Here is an 18,088-nt window from a genome sequence, read left to right on the forward strand (position 1 = left end):
TAGCGGATTTTGAAAAGGTATTTGATAAAGTCAGACTAGATCTTATTTATAAATGCGTGGAATTTTTCAATTTCGGTGATTCTCTTTTAAAATGGTTCAAAGTAATGTATAGCAACCCCAGGTGTAAAATAGTAAATAGAGGCTACTTCTCAGAGAGTTTTGAATTGTCAAGAGGAGTTAAACAGGGTGTCCGCTGTCACCATATCTATTCGTTATGGCCATCGAAATGCTAGCTATTAAAATCAGATCCAATAACCACATTAGAGGATTAGAAATCCAAGGCTTTAAAATAAAGGTGTCCATGTATGCCGATGACTCAAGTTTTATATTAAGTCCGCAAGCTAGACCCCTGCAATGTCTCATTGAAGATCTAGATAATTAGGTTTTACCAGAGAGTCCAGAAAATTTTAAAAGTCAAATGAAATGAAATAAATATTGGATCTTTAAAAATACAACTTTTACATTACCCTGCAGTTTTCTAAAATATGCTTTGAACCAGTGAAGTAAGACATACTTGGTATTCATATCACAAATATATAAATAAGCGCTCCACAATGAATTTCAATAAAAACGTGCAAAAAAATAGACAAGATACCTGAAACCATGGAGATGGTAAATACCTGTCTATTTATAGGAAAGTTTTTCCCGATTAACTCCTTAGTCATATCTCAGTTTATTCACTTGCATTATGGCACTGACTAACCTGATGATTCAGTTTTTCAAATCACATGAGCAGAAAATATTTTCCTTTATCTGGGCAAAATATCGAATAAAATGAATATGAATTGGGTGGGTTGAATTATTAAATATAAAAGCACTAAATCTTTCATTGAAATGCTTCACTTATTCAAAAGTTTTACTTGAATCCTAAATGGTTCTCAAGTAGATTACTAAGAAAAGCTCATCCATTGTTTATAAATGGTATTTTTGCCTTTGTGCAGATTGCCATGTCTCTTTTTCGATTAATTGAAAATGATACTTTTTTCAAAGTATCTCTCTTTTTCAAAAAAGCATTGCAGAGCTGGCTACAATTTAAATTTCATCCCCCTGAAAATATATAACAAATATTACAGCAAATATTATGGGTTGAACTCAAATGTGCTGGTTGATAAATGACCTGTATTTATGGGATTTTTTTTTGAAAAGGGTATTTTGTTCTTAAATTATATTGTAAATTTGAATGGTAGAGTTATGTCTTTCATGAAGTTATCAGTTATCTTCCTGCTTAATCCAAGTGTACTACCAATTGATTACAGCATTACCCCAAAAAATAGAGGAGGCAGGTGGCAGCGGGAAGAGGTGGGAAACTGGTCTGTCTGCCCAATATAAAGGATCAAAACTTGCAGAGGAATAAAAATAGCATTTTTCTTTAATAGAAATATGTAACTTTCACACATGAACAAGTCCAATACAGCAAATGAAATATACACTTCTTGTTATTAATCTACCCATCGTGTCCGATTTCAAAAATGCTTCACAGCAAAAGCACAACTTATGATTATGTTAGATACCGTGTTATTCACAGAATTAAAGATAGACTTCTCCTTAATGCAACCGCTGTGTCAGATTTTTAAAAAACTTTAAAAAAGCATAATCTGACAACGGCGCTCAGAGCCCAATCCAGCCAGAGAAATATAAGCCATGTTGGAGTCATATCACAGGTTAGAAATAACACTATTCACTTACCTTTGATGATCTTCATCAGAAGGCACTCCCAGGAATCCCAGTTTGACAATAAATGACTGATTTGTTCCATAAAGTTCCATAAAGTCCATAATTTATGTCCAAATAGCCACTTGTTGTTAGCGTGTTCAGCCCAGTAATCCATTTTCATGAGGCGCCAGCACTGTCCAGACAAAACTCGAAAAGTTCGTTTACAGGTCATAGAAACAAGTCAAAATGTATGGCCACTTACTCATCAATAAGGTTCCATTGTTTAGAATTCCTATGTCTGAAGAAAAGCACTGGAAAAGCACTAAACTCTCTCGTTACCGCATGTCATGAGACCAAGGCACTCTGCCAGACCACTGACTCAAACAGGTCTGTTTATAAATTGTCTTTTTGAGCCCCTCCTTCATAGTAGAATCCTCAAACAAGTTTCTAAAGATGGTTGACATGTAGTGGAACCAGGAAGTGCAACTTGACTCCATAGACACTGTGTATTGGGTATTTTTTTTTGAAAAACTACAAACCTCAGTTTCCAACTTCCTGGTTGTAAATTTTCTAGAGTTTTCTGCCATGGAGTTCTATTATACTCACACCATTCAAACAGTTTTAAAAATGTCAGTGTGTTTTCTACCAATACTAATAATAATATGCATATATTAGCATCTGGGATAGTAGGAGGCAGTTCACTCTGGCACGCTATTCATCCAAAAGTGGGAAACTGTCTGTCCCCTATCTGAAGGATCTGGAAACCAGGGTCAGTTTACTAATACTCTTAGTAAAAGTATTTATCTTCATCTGCAATCTGTGGATTCTATTCGATTAGATAGATTGAAGTTGTACTTTAAACATAACAGCATAGTTGAAAGATACAGTGGGGCAAAAAAGTATTTAGTCAGCCACCAATTGTGCAAGTTCTCCCACTTAAAAAGATGACACAGGCCTGTAATTTTCATCAAAGATATACTTCAAGTATGACAGAAAAATAGAAAAATAAATCAGAAAATCACATTGTAGGATTATTAATGACATTTATTTGCAAATTATGGTGGAAAATAAGTATTTTGTCACCTACAAACAAGCAAGATTTCTGGCTCCCAGACCTGTAACTTCTTCTTTAGAGGACCTCTGTCCTCCACTCATTCCCTGTCTTAATGGCAGCTGTTTGAACTTGTTTCAGTAAAGACATCCACAACCTCAAACAGTCACACTCCAAACTCCACTATGGCCAAGAAAAAGAGCTGTTAGGACACCAGAATTAAAGAAATTTTAGACCTGCACCAGGCTGGGAAGACTGAATCTGCAATAGGTAAGCAGCTTGGTTTGAAGACATCAACTGTGGGAGCAATTATTATCAAATGGAAGACATACAAGACCACTGATAATCTCCCTCGATCTGGGGCTCACGAGATCTCATCCCCATGTTGGTCAAAATGATCACAAGAGGTGAGAAAAATCCCAGAACTATTCACGGGGGGACCTAGTGAATGACCTTCATCAGAGCTGGGACCAAAGTAATCAAAGTTTGACATCAGTAAATGACTGATTTGTTCCATAAAGTTCCTCAAATCCTGCAATGCCAGACATGTCCCCCTGCTTAAGCCAGTACATGTCCAGGCCCAGTCTCCATTTTCTAGAGAGCATTTGGATGATCCAGAAAAGATTGGGAGAATTCCATTACAGGTCAGATGAAAAAAATATAACGATTTTTGGTAAAAACTCAACTCATCAATGTTTGGAACAAAGAATCCTGTTGTTTCTGAACACCATACCACTGTGAAGCGGGGGTGGAAACAGCATGCTTTGGGGCTGTTTTTCTGCAAAGGGACCAGGACCACTGATCCTGTAAAGGAAAGAATGAATGGGGCCAGTTTCTGAAGATTGAGTGAAAACTAATTCCGTCAGCAACGGCATTGAAGTTGAAACGTGGCTGGGCCTTTCAGCATGACAATGATTCCAAACACACCGGCCGGGCAACGAAGGAGTGGCTTCGTAAGAAGCATTTCAAGGTCCTGGAGTGGCCTAGCCAGTCTCCAGATCTTAACCCCATAGAAAATATTTGGAGGGAGTTGAAAGTCCGTGTTTCCCAGCAACAGCCCCAAAACATTACTGGGATTCTTAGGATTCTTCTTAAGGGATCCATAAGAGGATAAAGCTGGAAAGGGTTACAAAGGTATCTCTAAAAGCCTTGATGTTCATCAGTCCACGGTAAGACAAATTGTCTATAAATGGAGAAAGTTCAGCACTGTTGCTACTCTCCCTAGGAGTGGCCATCCTGCAAGAGCACAGTGCAGAATGCTCAATGAGGTTAACTTATCTAGGGTAGGGGGCAGCATTTGGAATTTTGGATGAAAAGCATGCCCAAATTAAACTGCCTTCTACTCAGGCCCAGAAGATAGGATATGCATATAATTTGTAGATTTGGATGGAAAACACTCTAAAGTGTTTTTCTATTCAATGCCATTACAGTATCCATTGACTTAGGACTCAAATTGCAGTTCCTATGCCTTCCACTAGATGTCAACAGTCTTTAGAAATGGTTATCGATTATTTAGGCTAAAAACAACCTGAGGATTGAATATAAACATAATTTGAAATGTTTCTATGAACTTTACGGATACAAGTTGGATTTTTTGTCTGCCTGTTGTGACTGCGTTTGAGCCTGTGGATTACTGAAGAAAATGCGAACAAAACAAAGGTTTTTGGATATAAAGAGAAACTTTATCGAACAAAAGGGACATTTATTGAATAAATGAATGTCTTCTGAGTGCAACCATATGAAGATCATCAAAGGTAAGTGATTAATTTTATCTCTATTTCTGACTTGTGTAACTCTTCTACTTGGCTGGTTACTGTTTGTAATGATTTGTCTGCTGGGCGATGTTCTTTAAAATCTGACACCATGTTTGGATTCACAAGAAGTTCATCTTTAAACCTAGGTAAAATAGTTGTATCTTTTCTGAATTTTTATAATGATAATTTCTGTATTTGAATTTGGCGCTCTGCAATCTCACTGGATGTTGGCCAGGTGGAACGCTAGTGTCCCACATACCCTTGAGAGGTTAACCTATTGGTGTTAGGGGGCAGTATTTTCATTTTTGGGAAAAAACGTTCCCGTTTAAAACGGGATACTTTATCAGGACAATATGCTAGAATATTCATATAATTGACAGCTTTGGATAGAAAACATTTGAACGTTTACAAAACTGTAAATATATTGTCTGTGAGTATAACAGAACTGATTTTGCAGGCGAAAGCCTGAGAAAAATCCAATCCGGAAGTGCCCCAGGTTTTGAAAGCGCTGCGTTCCAATGACTCCCTATTCAGCTGTGAATGCACCATCAACGAGATTACGCTTTCTATGTATTCCCCAAGGTGTCTACAGTATTGTGACGTAGTTTTACGCATTTCTGTCGAAGAATAGCCGTAGGCGGCCACATTCTCGCGTAAAATACAGAGGTAGCCATTACTCCAATCGGTCCTAGTGAAAATTGAATTGTCCCGACGGATATATTATTGAATAGATATTAGAAAAACACCTTGAGGATGGATTCTAAACAACGTTTGCCATGTTTCTGTCGATATTATGGAGCTAATTTGGAATATTTTTCAGCATTGTAGTGACCGCAATTTCCGGGCGATTTCTCAGCCAAACGTGAAGAACAAACGGAGCTATTTCGCCTACAAAAAAATAATATTTTGGGAAAAAATGAACTTTGGCTGTCTACCTGGGAGTCTCGTGAGTGAAAACATTCGAAGTTCATCAAAGGTAAACGATTTAATTGGATTGCTTTTCTGATTTCCGTGACAAGGTTGCCTACTGCTAGCAAGGCATAATGCTATGCTAGGCTATGATAAACTTACACAAATGCTTGTCTAGCGTTGGCTGTAAAGCATATTTTGAAATTCTGAGATGACAGGGTGATTAACAAAAGGCTAAGCTGTGTTCCAATATATTGCACTTGTGATTTTCATGAATATTAATATTTTCTAGGAAGATTTATGTCCGTTGTGTTATGCTAATTAGTGTCAGATGATGACAACGGTCCCGTTCACGGGATGGGGTGTCGCTACAGGTTAAGCGCGAATTCCGCTAGAATCCCGTTAGCGGGATTGATTTGTCAACATCCAGTGAAATTGTAGCGCGTCAAATTCAAACTACAGAAATATCGATATTTAACCTTCACAAAAATATAAGGGTAATACATCAAAATAAAGCTTCACTTCTTGTTTATCCAGCCGCTGTGTCAGATTTCAAAAAGGCTTAACGGCGAAAGCAAACCAAGCAAACCATGCATCTGAGGACAGCGCCCCGCATACAAACACATGAAAAACATATTTCAACAAGGCAGGTGCGACACAAAAGTCAGACATAGCCATATAATAAATGCCTCACCTTTGAAGATCTTCTTCTTTTTGCAATCTCAAATGTCTCAGTGACACAATGAATGGTCATTTGTTCGATAAATTCCTTCTTTATATCCCCAAAATGTCCATTTATTTGGCGCGTTTGATTCAGAAATACACCGGTTCCAACATGACTACAAAGTATCTAATAAGTTACCTGAAAACTTGGTCCAAACATTTCAAACAACGTTCCTAATCCAACCCCAGGTATCCTAAAATGTAAATAAACGATAACATTTAACTGAATAAACTGTTTCTAATACCGGATAAAAACAATGCTCCAGTTCACGCGCAACAAAAGACTAAAGCCCTTCAGAGTGACACCAACAAAGAACAGCCTTACTTCTTAATTTCTCAAAAGAAAAACATTGAACAATTCTAAAGACTGTTTACATCTAGTGGAGGCCATAGAAACTGCAATCTGAGCCCTAATAAATCAGGTCTCCCATAGAAAACCATTGGTGACCTCAAAAAATGTTTTCCCTGGATGGATTGTGCTCGGGGTTTCGCCTGCCAAATCAGTTTTGTTATACTCACAGACATTATTCTAACAGTTTTAGAAACTTCAGAGTGTTTTCTATCCAAATCTACTAATTATATGCATACCCTAGCTTCTGGGCCTGAGTAGCAGGCAGTTTACTTTGGGCACGCTTTTCATCCGGACGTGAAAATACTGCCCCCTATCCCAGAGAGGATTTATGCAAGTCAACAATTCTAGGTCTTCTGAGATCTCTTTGTTCGGGGCATGGTTCACATCCGGCAATGCTTCTTGTGAATAGCAAACTCAAATTTTGTGAGTATTCTTAATAGGGCATGGCAGCTCTAACCAACATCTCCAATCTCGTACTTTTTTTTTGCATTGTTGTTTTCTGTTTTCTTTTGACTTTTTTTTCTGATGAGTTCATTTTCTTGGTTGTTGGTGCATTGGGGAGGGTTCTTGGGGGCGGGGAATGGAATTAATTTTATATGTATATATATAAATGTCGTTCTTGGGGAGTGACTTTGGTAGGGGTCTCAGATGATTGAGGGACTGCTGTGGGTAACTGTGAGGGGGATCTTGGAAAGTTCGCGACCCCATTTTTTTTGGCCTAGTTGGAGTTTTGTCGACGTGCCTTTGAGCAGGGCGTTGACCATGGATGCTTCTGTGTGTCGCTCTAAATAGGAGTTTGTTGGATGACTGGTGGTGTTGTTGTTCAGAGGCTTCACTGCAAGTATATTGTATGTTATGGATATTCATTTTTTTTATGTATAAAAAAAACTGACACCAGGTCTGTTGGCATAACAGCGATTAGCAATAACAGAGATTTATTGGCAACAATCTGTTTCTGCACTTTGCTAAAAGTGGCCCAGAATGAAGTCAATAATTGTCCGATTTTCGGACAAAGCCAACATCAAAATAGAAGTGCTAAGCAACACTTGATTTAAAGTGTGCATAAATGCTCTGCACATCAAATTTGAGATCAGAATTCTAAGACCGACAGTATTAAATTCAACACTTTTTTAGACATTATAGACATTTTACTGTATGTGACACACCGAAACAGTGTTAACCTAACACTTTTCAAAGTGTTCACAAACTGGGTGTTGCAAATTACAACTTAAAAGAACACTTTATTTGAGTTGTAAAGCTGTATTTGCATATTTTCCAGCATGCCTTTTTAAATTTTACCTTTATTTAACCAGGCAAGTCAGTTAAGAACATATTCTTATTTTCAATGACGGCCTGGGAACAGTGGGCTAACTGCCTGTTCAGGGGCAGAACGACAGATTTGTACCTTGTCAGCTCGGGGGTTTGAACTCACAACCTTCTAGTCCAACGCTCTAACCACTAGGCTACGCTGCCGCCCCTTTCAAGTCAATGTGAAATATAATCACCCATGATTGTCTTTGTTAGTGATAAAGATATTATTGTTGCATTCAATAACTTCTATCCATGAAGCCTTCACCAAGTCGCTGCCTCAGTGATTATGTTTGAATTAAACTTAAACCCTTTATACAGTGTCGTCAGAACATGGTCACACACCTTTTCCACATTTTGTTGTGTTACCTGAATTTAAAATGGATTCAATTGCAATGGTATGTCACTTGCCTACACACAATACCCCATAATGTCAAAGTGGAATAATGTTTTTGAAATGTTTACAAATTAATAAAAAATGCAAAGCTGAAATGTCTTGAGTCAATTATTCAACCTCTGTTATGGCAAGCATAAATAAGCCCGGAGAAAACATTTGCATAACAAGTCACTTGCATGGACTCTGTGTGTAATAATAGTGTTTAACCCCCTAGTTACATAACAAAAAAAGCCTCATCAAAATCGGTCAGTTTAAGCAAGAGATATCAAGTTTTTTTTGCATTTGATGCTTCCAAATCCATTGCATTTGCCAGGTAGCAAACCTAGAGCGATATTTGTCAGACCATGAGACATCCCAAAAAACATCTGTAGCGTTCAAACGGTTGGACCTACAAAGTATTGTGACCACTCTGTGGAAAGGGAGACTCACGAACACGATGGCAATTTGCTTTAAAATACCCACAAGTGTCATAGGACTTGTCTGAAGGTTACCGGTACAGGTTTAAAAAAAACTAATGAAAGTATGAAGGTAGTTTTGTGCCTACCCCAAAAAGGGGTTAAATACTGTATGTGTAAAAAAAATATTTTTTTTAGGACAGATACTTCAAAACCTTGTTTCTTAAGTAAACATGTTTTACTGTCCTTTTTGACATTATGTCATTCAATGCATTTCTATGGGCTTTAGTAGTAAAGGCCTAAATCAATATTTTATCAAATAATTTGTAGAACCCTTTCTACAAAGGGTTCTATATGGAACCCAAAATGGTTCTACCTAGAACCAAAAAGGGCTCTACCTGGAACCAAAAAAGGTTTCTCCTTTGGGGACAGCCGAAGATCCCTTTGGAACCCTTTTTTTTGAGTGTGTAGAATCAACACTCACAACTCTTTTTACCTGAGAGACAAGATTTTAACACTTACAAATTTGCTGTGTGGGGATTTGAACTTTTGGGGAACTGTCAGGGCTTGGACTCTACAAGGTGTCGAAAGCGTTCTACAGGGATGCTGGCCCAAGTTGACTCCAATGCATCCCACAGTTGTGCCAAGTTGTCTGAATGTCCTTTGGGTGGTGGACCATTCTTGAAACACACAGAAAACTGTTCAGCATGAAAAACCCAGCAGCGTTTCAGTTCTTGACACATTCAAACCGGTGTGCCTAGCATCAACTACCATACCCATTCAAAGGCACATCAATATTTTGTCTTGCCCATTCAACCTCTTAATAGCACATGTACACAATACATGTCTCAATTGTCTCCAGGCTTAAAAATCCTTCTTTAACCTGTCTCCTCCCCTTCATATACACTGAATGAAATGGAGGCTTTAACAAGTGACATCAATAAGGGATCATAGCTTTCACCTTGATTCACCTGGTCAACCTATATCATGGAAAGCTAAGGTGGTCCTAATGTTTTTTTTACACTCAGTGTATCTCCACACAGTCTATAAATAAGAGGAAACAGGCCTAATGAGCAGCATTTCATGGCATAAAAGAAAAACATGGTGAAGAGAGGAAAAACAGGATGGTTATTCATAACCATTATTCATAACCATCACAGCAGTAAAGAACCCTGCTTGTGAAAATGGTTACACATATACCCCTCACCCCTGACAAAGAACCTATCAAGATTATTTTTCAAAGAGTGTACTTATCTTAAATATACGGTTGAAGTCGAAAGTTTACATACACTTAGGTTGGAGTCATTAAAACTTGTTTTTCAACCACTTCACAAATTTCTTGTTAACAAACTATAGTTTTGGCAAGTCGGTTAAGACATCTACATTGTGACACAAGTCATTCTTCCAACAATTGTTTACAGACAGATTACTTCACTTATAATTCACTGTATAACAATTCCAGTGGGTCAGAAGTTTACATAAACTAAGTTGACTGTGCCTTTAAACAGCTTGGGAAATTGTCATGGCTTTAGAAGCTTCTGATAGGCTAATTGACATTGTTTGAGTCGATTGGAGGTGTACCTGTGGATGTATTTCATGGCCTACCTTCAAACTCAGTGCCACTTTGCTTGACATCATGGGACAATCAAAAGAAATCAGCCAAGACCTCAGAAAAAAATTGTAGACCTCCACAAGTCTGGTTCATCCTTGGGAGCAATTTACCGCGTTCATCTGTACAAACAATAGTACGCAAGTATAAATACCATGGGACCACGCAGCCGTCATACCGCTTAGGAAGGAGACACGTTCTGTCTCCTAAAGAGGAACGTACTTTGGTGCAAAAAGTGCAAATCAATCCCAGAACAACAGCAAATGACCTTGTACCCATTTCCTCCAGCATCTTCACAAAAGTATCTATATCCACAGTAAAATGAGTCCTATATCAACATAACCATTCTGCCTCTGAACAAGACTGTTCCTACGCCATCATTGAAATTAAGAATTTGTTCTTAACTGACTTGCCTAGTTAAATAAAGGTAAAATAAAAATTAAATAAAAAAAACCCTGAAAGGCCGCTCAACAAGGAAGAAGCCACTGCTCCAAAACCGTCATAAAAAAGCCAGACTACGGTTTGCAACTGCACATGGGGACAAAGATTGTACTTTTTGGAGAAATGTCCTCTGGTCTGATGAAACAAAAATATAACTGTTTGGCCATAATAACCATCGTTATGTTTGGAGGAAAAAAGGGGAGGCTTGCAAGCTGAAGAACACCATCCCAAACGTGAAGCACGGGGGTGGCAGCATCATGTTGTGGGGGTGCTTTGCTGCAAGAGGGACTGGTGCACGACACAAAATAGATGGCATCACGAGGAAAGAAAATTATGTGGATATATTGAAGCAACAACAGTTAAAGCTTGGTTGCAAATGGGCCTTCCAAATGGACAATGACCCCAAGCATACTGTACTTCCAATGTTGTGGCAAAATGGCTTAAGAAAACAAAATCAAAGTCTTGGAGTGGCCATCACTACGCCCTGACCTCAATCCTATAAAAACTTATGTGGGCAGAACTGAAAGGCGTGTGCGACCATGGAGGCCTATAAACCTGACTCAGTTACACCAGCTCTGTCAGGAGGAATGGGCCAAAATTAACCCACTTATTGTGGGAAGCTTGTGGAAGGCTACCCAAAACGTTTGACCCATGTTCAACAATTTAAAGGCAACGCTACTAAATATGAATTGAATGTAAACTTCTGACCCACTGGGAATGTGATGAAATAATGAAAGCTGAAATAAATAATTCCCTCTACTATTATTCTGACATTTCACATTCTTAAAATAAAATGGTGATCCTAACTGCCCTAAGACAGGGAATTTTTACTCGGAAAAACTGAGTTTAAAGGTTTTTGGCAAAGATGAATGTAAACATCTGACTTCACCTGTATTAGGTAGAATACAAGGTAGAATACAATAAGAAAGGCTGGTTCTTTAATCTCACCTTTTGAAGCTGCAGGCCGCACTTAGGCCTGGGGCAAGATTTAGACATCTGCCCAGAGGAGTTGATTCCGCACTCCCTCAGGTTCCAGCTCTCAGAGAATTGCATCTGTAGCTTTTCCCTGTGTCTCCTGCAGAGGGAGAGAGGCCATACCGAGTTTAATACAAAGCCCCACCTTCAGCTTTCATGATCCTCAGATACAGTATGCCTACTGCACAGTATATTGCTCTGGGTTAGAGCTTTGTGTCCCTGGCTCTTGCACACTGATCCACTGTCTTTGAGCTGCATTGACGTCTTACAGGTGCCTCGTCACTGCTGAGATTCTGTTGTCCAGATTATCCAGCTCTTTGTACGCACAGTCACAGGGTGCAAATCAAATGTGTGTAATCATTTCTATTGAACTGTTAACACGGCACCCCTTTTGCTACATGATGAATGTTGCCAATAACTATGGAAATATCCTCCTGGTCATTCCACCCATGACAAGGCTCAATTATTTTGCAGCCATGTTAGATCATTTGTAATCAAGCAGCCAATGGATTATAGTGGTGGACGCTTTAAGGCAAACCCTTCAATGTTCCAAAGCCAGTAATGGCCGTTATACTATTGTTACATTGTAATAATTGCAGAGAGCCAGGGTAGTGGCGAAGGAAAGGTGCTCGGAGTGGAGAGGAAGAAGCAGTATTTTCAAAGTGAAGGTTTAATCAAAGTGATGTTGCATAAAACTTCTGTTAGGCACACAGGCATTTGTTTACACCGTGCTGTGAAATTTGAATGCTGATTGGTTAAAATCGCATTCCAGCCAGTGTCTATTCCACAAGTTACCACCGGCTAAATCTATGACGTTAAAATGCCTATTTACTTTGTTCCATCTGACTGCTCAATCCACTCTCTCATCAGCCCAGCCAAGCAATTTATAAACTTGATCTCCACTATAAAAAGCATCTAGACATTATCTTACATTTCCTTTAGACTAACATTTTGTTTTCAACAGCGGAGATTTGTATAAACCTTGCTCTCTGTCTCTCTGACATTTGCAACATTGTTTCAATATTCAAATTCTATCTCCAGCTGTCCCATAGTAAATAACGTGTTGGAAGTTGGGCAGACAGAGTTTCTCAGCTCAGCCAGGCATAATTTCTATGGATGTATACAAATAAATGTCAATTGAAAAAAGGTAAAATGAAATGAAGTGCAGCTATTTTTCAATTTGTCCAGTTTCAGTTTGAAATGATTGTGTTAGCTGTGTTTATTGACTAGCTCCTGCTCTGAACAACAGCACCTCATTAGCTCATTGTTATGGATGTATCCAAGTAAAGTCACTAGAAAACAGCTTAAACAAATGCAAATGCGGCTACTTTGCTGTTATTCCGGTGGACGTGACTGTTAGCTGTAATTGGCGAGCTGGCAAGCAAAGGATAAGAACGCTGCCAGCCAGTATGGTAATTGAACATTGAGAACGAACGACTGGGTCTCGTCCATAGATACAGAACAAAGAGACTGAACGACTCTTGCAACCGAACCGATAGAACGAATGACAAGCCAGCCGGCTTGGGTAGCAACCCTAGATTTGTAACCCTAGACTATATCTTGTGGAAAGATGAATTAGTATGAATAAATTCCTCAAAATAACGTTTTTAATTAAAATGTCAATCATTATCATCATTTGAATATGTTGGTATCCCATTGATAAGATCCAACCTCATGCATATTTCAGCAATGCGACTTTATGATAACCGAGTAGACAGCTTAAACAGGTTAACAGTAACACTGCTGGATAGGCTACCACTAAAATGCTGTTGTGCATGCTGTTCGGAAGAAAATCACATGGGAGATTTTGGTGATAAAGTAGTGGCAGGTAGTGAGCGATGTGAATTGACAGAAAGAGACAGACACTGGTTTGAAACCTTTTTTGGTTTCCAACTGCACTTGTGTTAACAGCAGTTTACAAACTGCATAAAATAAAATATGTAGAAAAACTCAGATATAATGCATCAGAATTTACCTATGGTTATTGTTGAGGATGAGTACATCACTTTGATTTAACGTACATTTCAAAACACAAGAATGCTCTCTTTTGTCATATTTCTAAGTACAGCATCAATGAACTGGAGCCTAAGGCTGCAGTTACACAACACAACTTGCACACAATTTTAGTTATAGTTGCAGGTTGCATGTGAAATAATCTCAAGCAAAGCGCAGCGTGGTACGTGTTCATTCTATTAATTTTATAATGAACACCGACAACAACAAAACAAAATACGAACGTGACGTTCTGCAGGGCAAAATAACGACCAAATCAAATTAAGATCCCACAAATGAAAGAGGGGAAAAAAGACTGCCTAAGTATGATTTCCAATCAGAGACAACAATGGACAGCTGCCTCTGATTGGGAGCCACACTCGGCCAAAAACAAGGAAACAGATAACATAGAATGCCCACCCCAAATCACACCCTGACCTAACCAAATAGAGAAATAAAACAGCTGTCTAAGGTCAGGGCCTGACAAACGTATACGTGTTGTGCTCTTGTATGAAGCATTCACTCCCCTATACTAACTACAAATTATCTATAACTGGGCTAATAACTCACCAGCTAGCAAAGGATATGAACAAAATGTGTACATGTGGCAACTCTCGCTTTGATCTCGAAACAAGCGCATCTACTCACGACTGCTCATGTCGTAAACACAGTCCAGTTCAAAGTAAATGGCACAGATCCATATATGGCAATGGTCTATTTGCATATAGGCCTACTGCAATTCTGATTGTTTATGCTGCATCGATCTGTGTAGAGTACGGGCTGAGTAGTGCGTGTCAATGCAATAGAATCCTACTCTGATGCATTCTGCCTAGTACAACATCTCTTGCATAGTTCGTTTTGTATTGGTATGTTGCATTGAAAGTGTCTAATATTGTGCTGATTCGATCACAATTTCCACAGTAAAGGGAAACGTTGATAGTGTTAACCAACTATTTTCTGAGTGAAGATCACCTTGAGTCAAAATGCAAGCCGAGCTCTACCGCTCAGATTTGTATTTAACATGATTTAAAAATAATCTCTCTCTAGTCATAGTTTTAAACGTTTAGAATTTTCACAGTATCAACTTTGCTGTAGCTTTCTTTTACGCCTGCTACTTTACTGCAGACACGGTCATTTAACTTATTAAAAATAAAAAATGAAATATTACATGTACTTAATTAAGTATTCAGACTCTTTACTCAGTACTTTGTTGAAGCATCTTTGGCAGCAATTACAGCCTCCAGTCTTCATGGGTATGACTCTACAAGCTTGGCACAACTGTATTTGGGGGGGGGTTTCTCCCATTCATCTCTGCAGATCCTCTCAAGCTCTGTCAGGTTGGATGGGGAATGTTGCTGCACAGCTATTTTCAGGTCTCTACAGCGATGTTTGATCAGGTTTAAGTCCGAGCTCTGGCTGGCCCACTGAAGGACATTCAGAGAATTGTCCTGAAGCCACTCCTGCATTGTCTTGGCTGTGTGCTTAGGGTATTCCATGTTACAATTTTCCAAGAAACTGAAGATGTCGTATACAACGCTGTGTACTACTCCCTTCACAGAACAGAGCAAACTGGCACTAACCAGAATATAAAGAGGAGTGGGAGGCCCCGGTGCACAACTGAGCAAGAGGACAAGTACATTAGAGTGTCTAGTTTGAGAAACAGACACCTCACAAGTCCTCAACTGGCAGCTTCATTAAATAGTACCCGCAAAACACCAGTCTCAACGTCAACAGTGAGGAGGCAACTCCGGGATGCTGGCCTTCTGGCTTGGTTTTTGCTCTGACATGCATTGTCAATTGTGGGACCTTATATAGACAGGTGTGTACCTTTCCAAATCGTGTCCAATTAATTGAATTTACCACAGGTGGACTCCAATCAAGTTGTAGAAACATCTCAAGGATGACCAATGGAAACAGGATGCCCCTGAGCTCAATTTCGAGTCTCATAGCAAGGGGTCTGCATACTTATGTAAATAAGGTTTTTCTGTTTTACATTTTTATACATTTGCAAAAATGTGGTTGCTTTGTCATTATGGGGTATTGTGTGTAGACTGATGAGGAAAACAATTCATTTAATCCAATTTTAGAATGAGGCTGCAACGTAACAAAATGTGGAAAAAGTCAAGGGGTCTGAATACTTTCCGAATGCACTGCACTGTATATATATATGACATAGAGTATGTTTGTGAAACTACAACTACATATTTACTGACTGTGATTTTTATTTGAATGTTGCGGTTTGTATTTGTTAACCTCTTTTGTTTGTGACTTGCTACTTACAGTGGGGCAAAAAAGTATTTAGTCAGCCACCAATTGTGCAAGTTCTCCCACTTAAAAAGATGAGAGAGGCCTGTAATTTATCATAGGTACTGTGGCAAACCTCTTCAGGTTAGGAGCGTTTGTCACAAATTAAGTGGTAAACTGTCACCAAATCACCCAAGAATGAGAGTTCTTTCGAACAGGACAGTACCTGTGTGTTTGTTTCTCCGTCCTGGTCCACCCAGGCCATAGGCGAGGTCAAGGATAGCAGGGTTCGGTACACGAATCGGGTTTTCGGTAGGTCCAGGTCCAAACGCCAACAGGTAAATCCAAAACAATCCAGCTCATACACGGTAAATCCAGCCAATCTCTATTGTCTCTTTCTCTATTGTTCATAGATCCTTCCAGCACTCTCTCTCTTCCTGGTTTTTCTTGACCCTTTATCTGTGGGTCGGCTCCACCTTCTGAGGGTTCCCCTTGCTTCTGGGACTTGTAGTTTTGGCGGTTGGCCATTTTGTGATCTGTAGTTCTGACAGGGGTGGCCATTTTAGTGATCGGGCAGAGCCCGTTTATTAGTTCTGCTCTCACATATCTGCCATTTATCACTCAACCCCTTCTTTGCCACAGTACACTTCAACTATGACAGACAAAATGAGAAAAAATTTCCAGAAAATCACATTGTAGGATTTTTAATGAATTGATTTGCAAATTATGGTGGAAAATACCTACTTTGTCTGTCATAGTGTACCTGTGATGAAAATTACAGGCCTCTCTCATCTTTTTAAGTGGGAGAACTTGCACAATTGGTGGCTGACTAAATACGTTTTTTTTGCCACACTGTATGTGTATGCAACCAATACAATTTCACGTGATTTGATTGTTTCCTCTCTGTCTTGGTCTTCGCCTGTGTCCACATACTCCCTTGTGTTTTGTGAACTTCATTCTGACGTTGCAGTACATGGTTATGAAATGCTGTTCATAGTATGCCGTCTTTCCCAAACGTATGTGGCAGTGTCCACACTCTTTCATGGGCCAAGCCCTGTGTTTGAGAACGTTTGCCTTTCGATTTGACATGATAGCTACAGCTTTTTTTTCTTCAGCCAATCGTCAAAAAAGAATATGTGAGGCAGATATATTTTATGTAGAATTACCAATACCTACTTTGAGAGATAATTGCAGGTCTGTGCAACTAGAGCCAAAGATGGTGGATGAATGAAGACGTCTTACACAATCCATTCACAATTGAAACTAGATGGTAACTTTACAACTAAAGTTGTCGGGCTTGCATTAGTTCTTGAAAAGTATTTTTGTGGTAATGGAAAGAAGTTTTAAAAGTTTGACTTTACAATATAAAGCAAAGGAGTTACAAATAGTCAAAGTTAAATTTAGTAAAATAATTGGTCTCATTACTTTGATAGATTACTATATTCGTAATTCTTCTTTATTTTGTATCCCTTTCGGGAAATTTGTCTTGCATCTCAACAAACCACAGCACAGCATAATCACATAAGTGCATAAATACACAAATCAACCATAAAAATCAACCTTATTACATTGGATTGTGGGGCAGTTAGATCACAAAAATGCCTAAACTATAGTTGTTGCGTGTGAAAACTGAAAGAAGAAAGACATAGGACTGTCACACCCTGACCTTAGAGAGCCTTGTTTATTCTCTATTTGGTTAGGTCAGGGTGTGACTTGGGTGGGCAAATCTATGTTTCTATTTGTTTGTTGGCCTAGTATGGTTCCCAATCAGAGGCAGCTGTTTATCATTGTCTCTGATTGGGGATCATACTTAGGCAGCCCTTTTTCCCACCTTAGATTGTGAGATCTTGTTATTGTATTGTTGCTGTTTAGCACTACAGAGCTTTACGTTAGTTTGTATTTGTTGTTTTTTCTTGGTGTATATTAATAAAGGAATTATGTACGCCTACCACTCTGCACCGTGGTCCGATCCTTCAAACAACGAGCGTAACAGAAGATCCCACCACAAACGAACTAAGAAGTGTGGTCAGGAGGAGAAGACACGAGGAAACTTGAGAGGCAGCAGGAGTGGTTGGCAGTGGAGAGGGACGAAAGAGTCCGACGAAAGAGTTTGGAGGGGTTGGAGTCTGGAGCAAGACAGTCGCTTTGAGGAGTGTGTGACCCTTCAGGCACCGTGCTTTGCTGTTACACGTACTGTGTCTCCGTTACGCATCCACAGCCCAGTGCGTGCTGTGTCAGCCCCCTTGCCGGGCTAGGGTGAGGATCCAGCCAGGGTGGGTTGTGCC

The 18,088-nt window shown here is 39.2% G+C and overlaps 1 protein-coding gene across 2 annotated transcripts in view; it reads right to left on the reverse strand.

Moving 5' to 3' along the window:
- Window positions 1–18,088, reverse strand: part of nrg3b (neuregulin 3b) — a 448,553-nt gene that overhangs the window by 62,796 nt on the left and 367,669 nt on the right. For both annotated transcript variants that reach the window (XM_035744894.2, XM_035744885.2), the window contains exon 6: window positions 11,541–11,667. In XM_035744894.2, the coding sequence (XP_035600787.1) occupies window positions 11,541–11,667 (127 nt within the window). The remainder of the gene's footprint in view (window positions 1–11,540; window positions 11,668–18,088) is intronic.

The sequence above is a fragment of the Oncorhynchus keta genome, chromosome 3, assembly GCF_023373465.1.
Source record: "Oncorhynchus keta strain PuntledgeMale-10-30-2019 chromosome 3, Oket_V2, whole genome shotgun sequence".
NCBI lineage: Eukaryota > Metazoa > Chordata > Actinopteri > Salmoniformes > Salmonidae > Oncorhynchus > Oncorhynchus keta.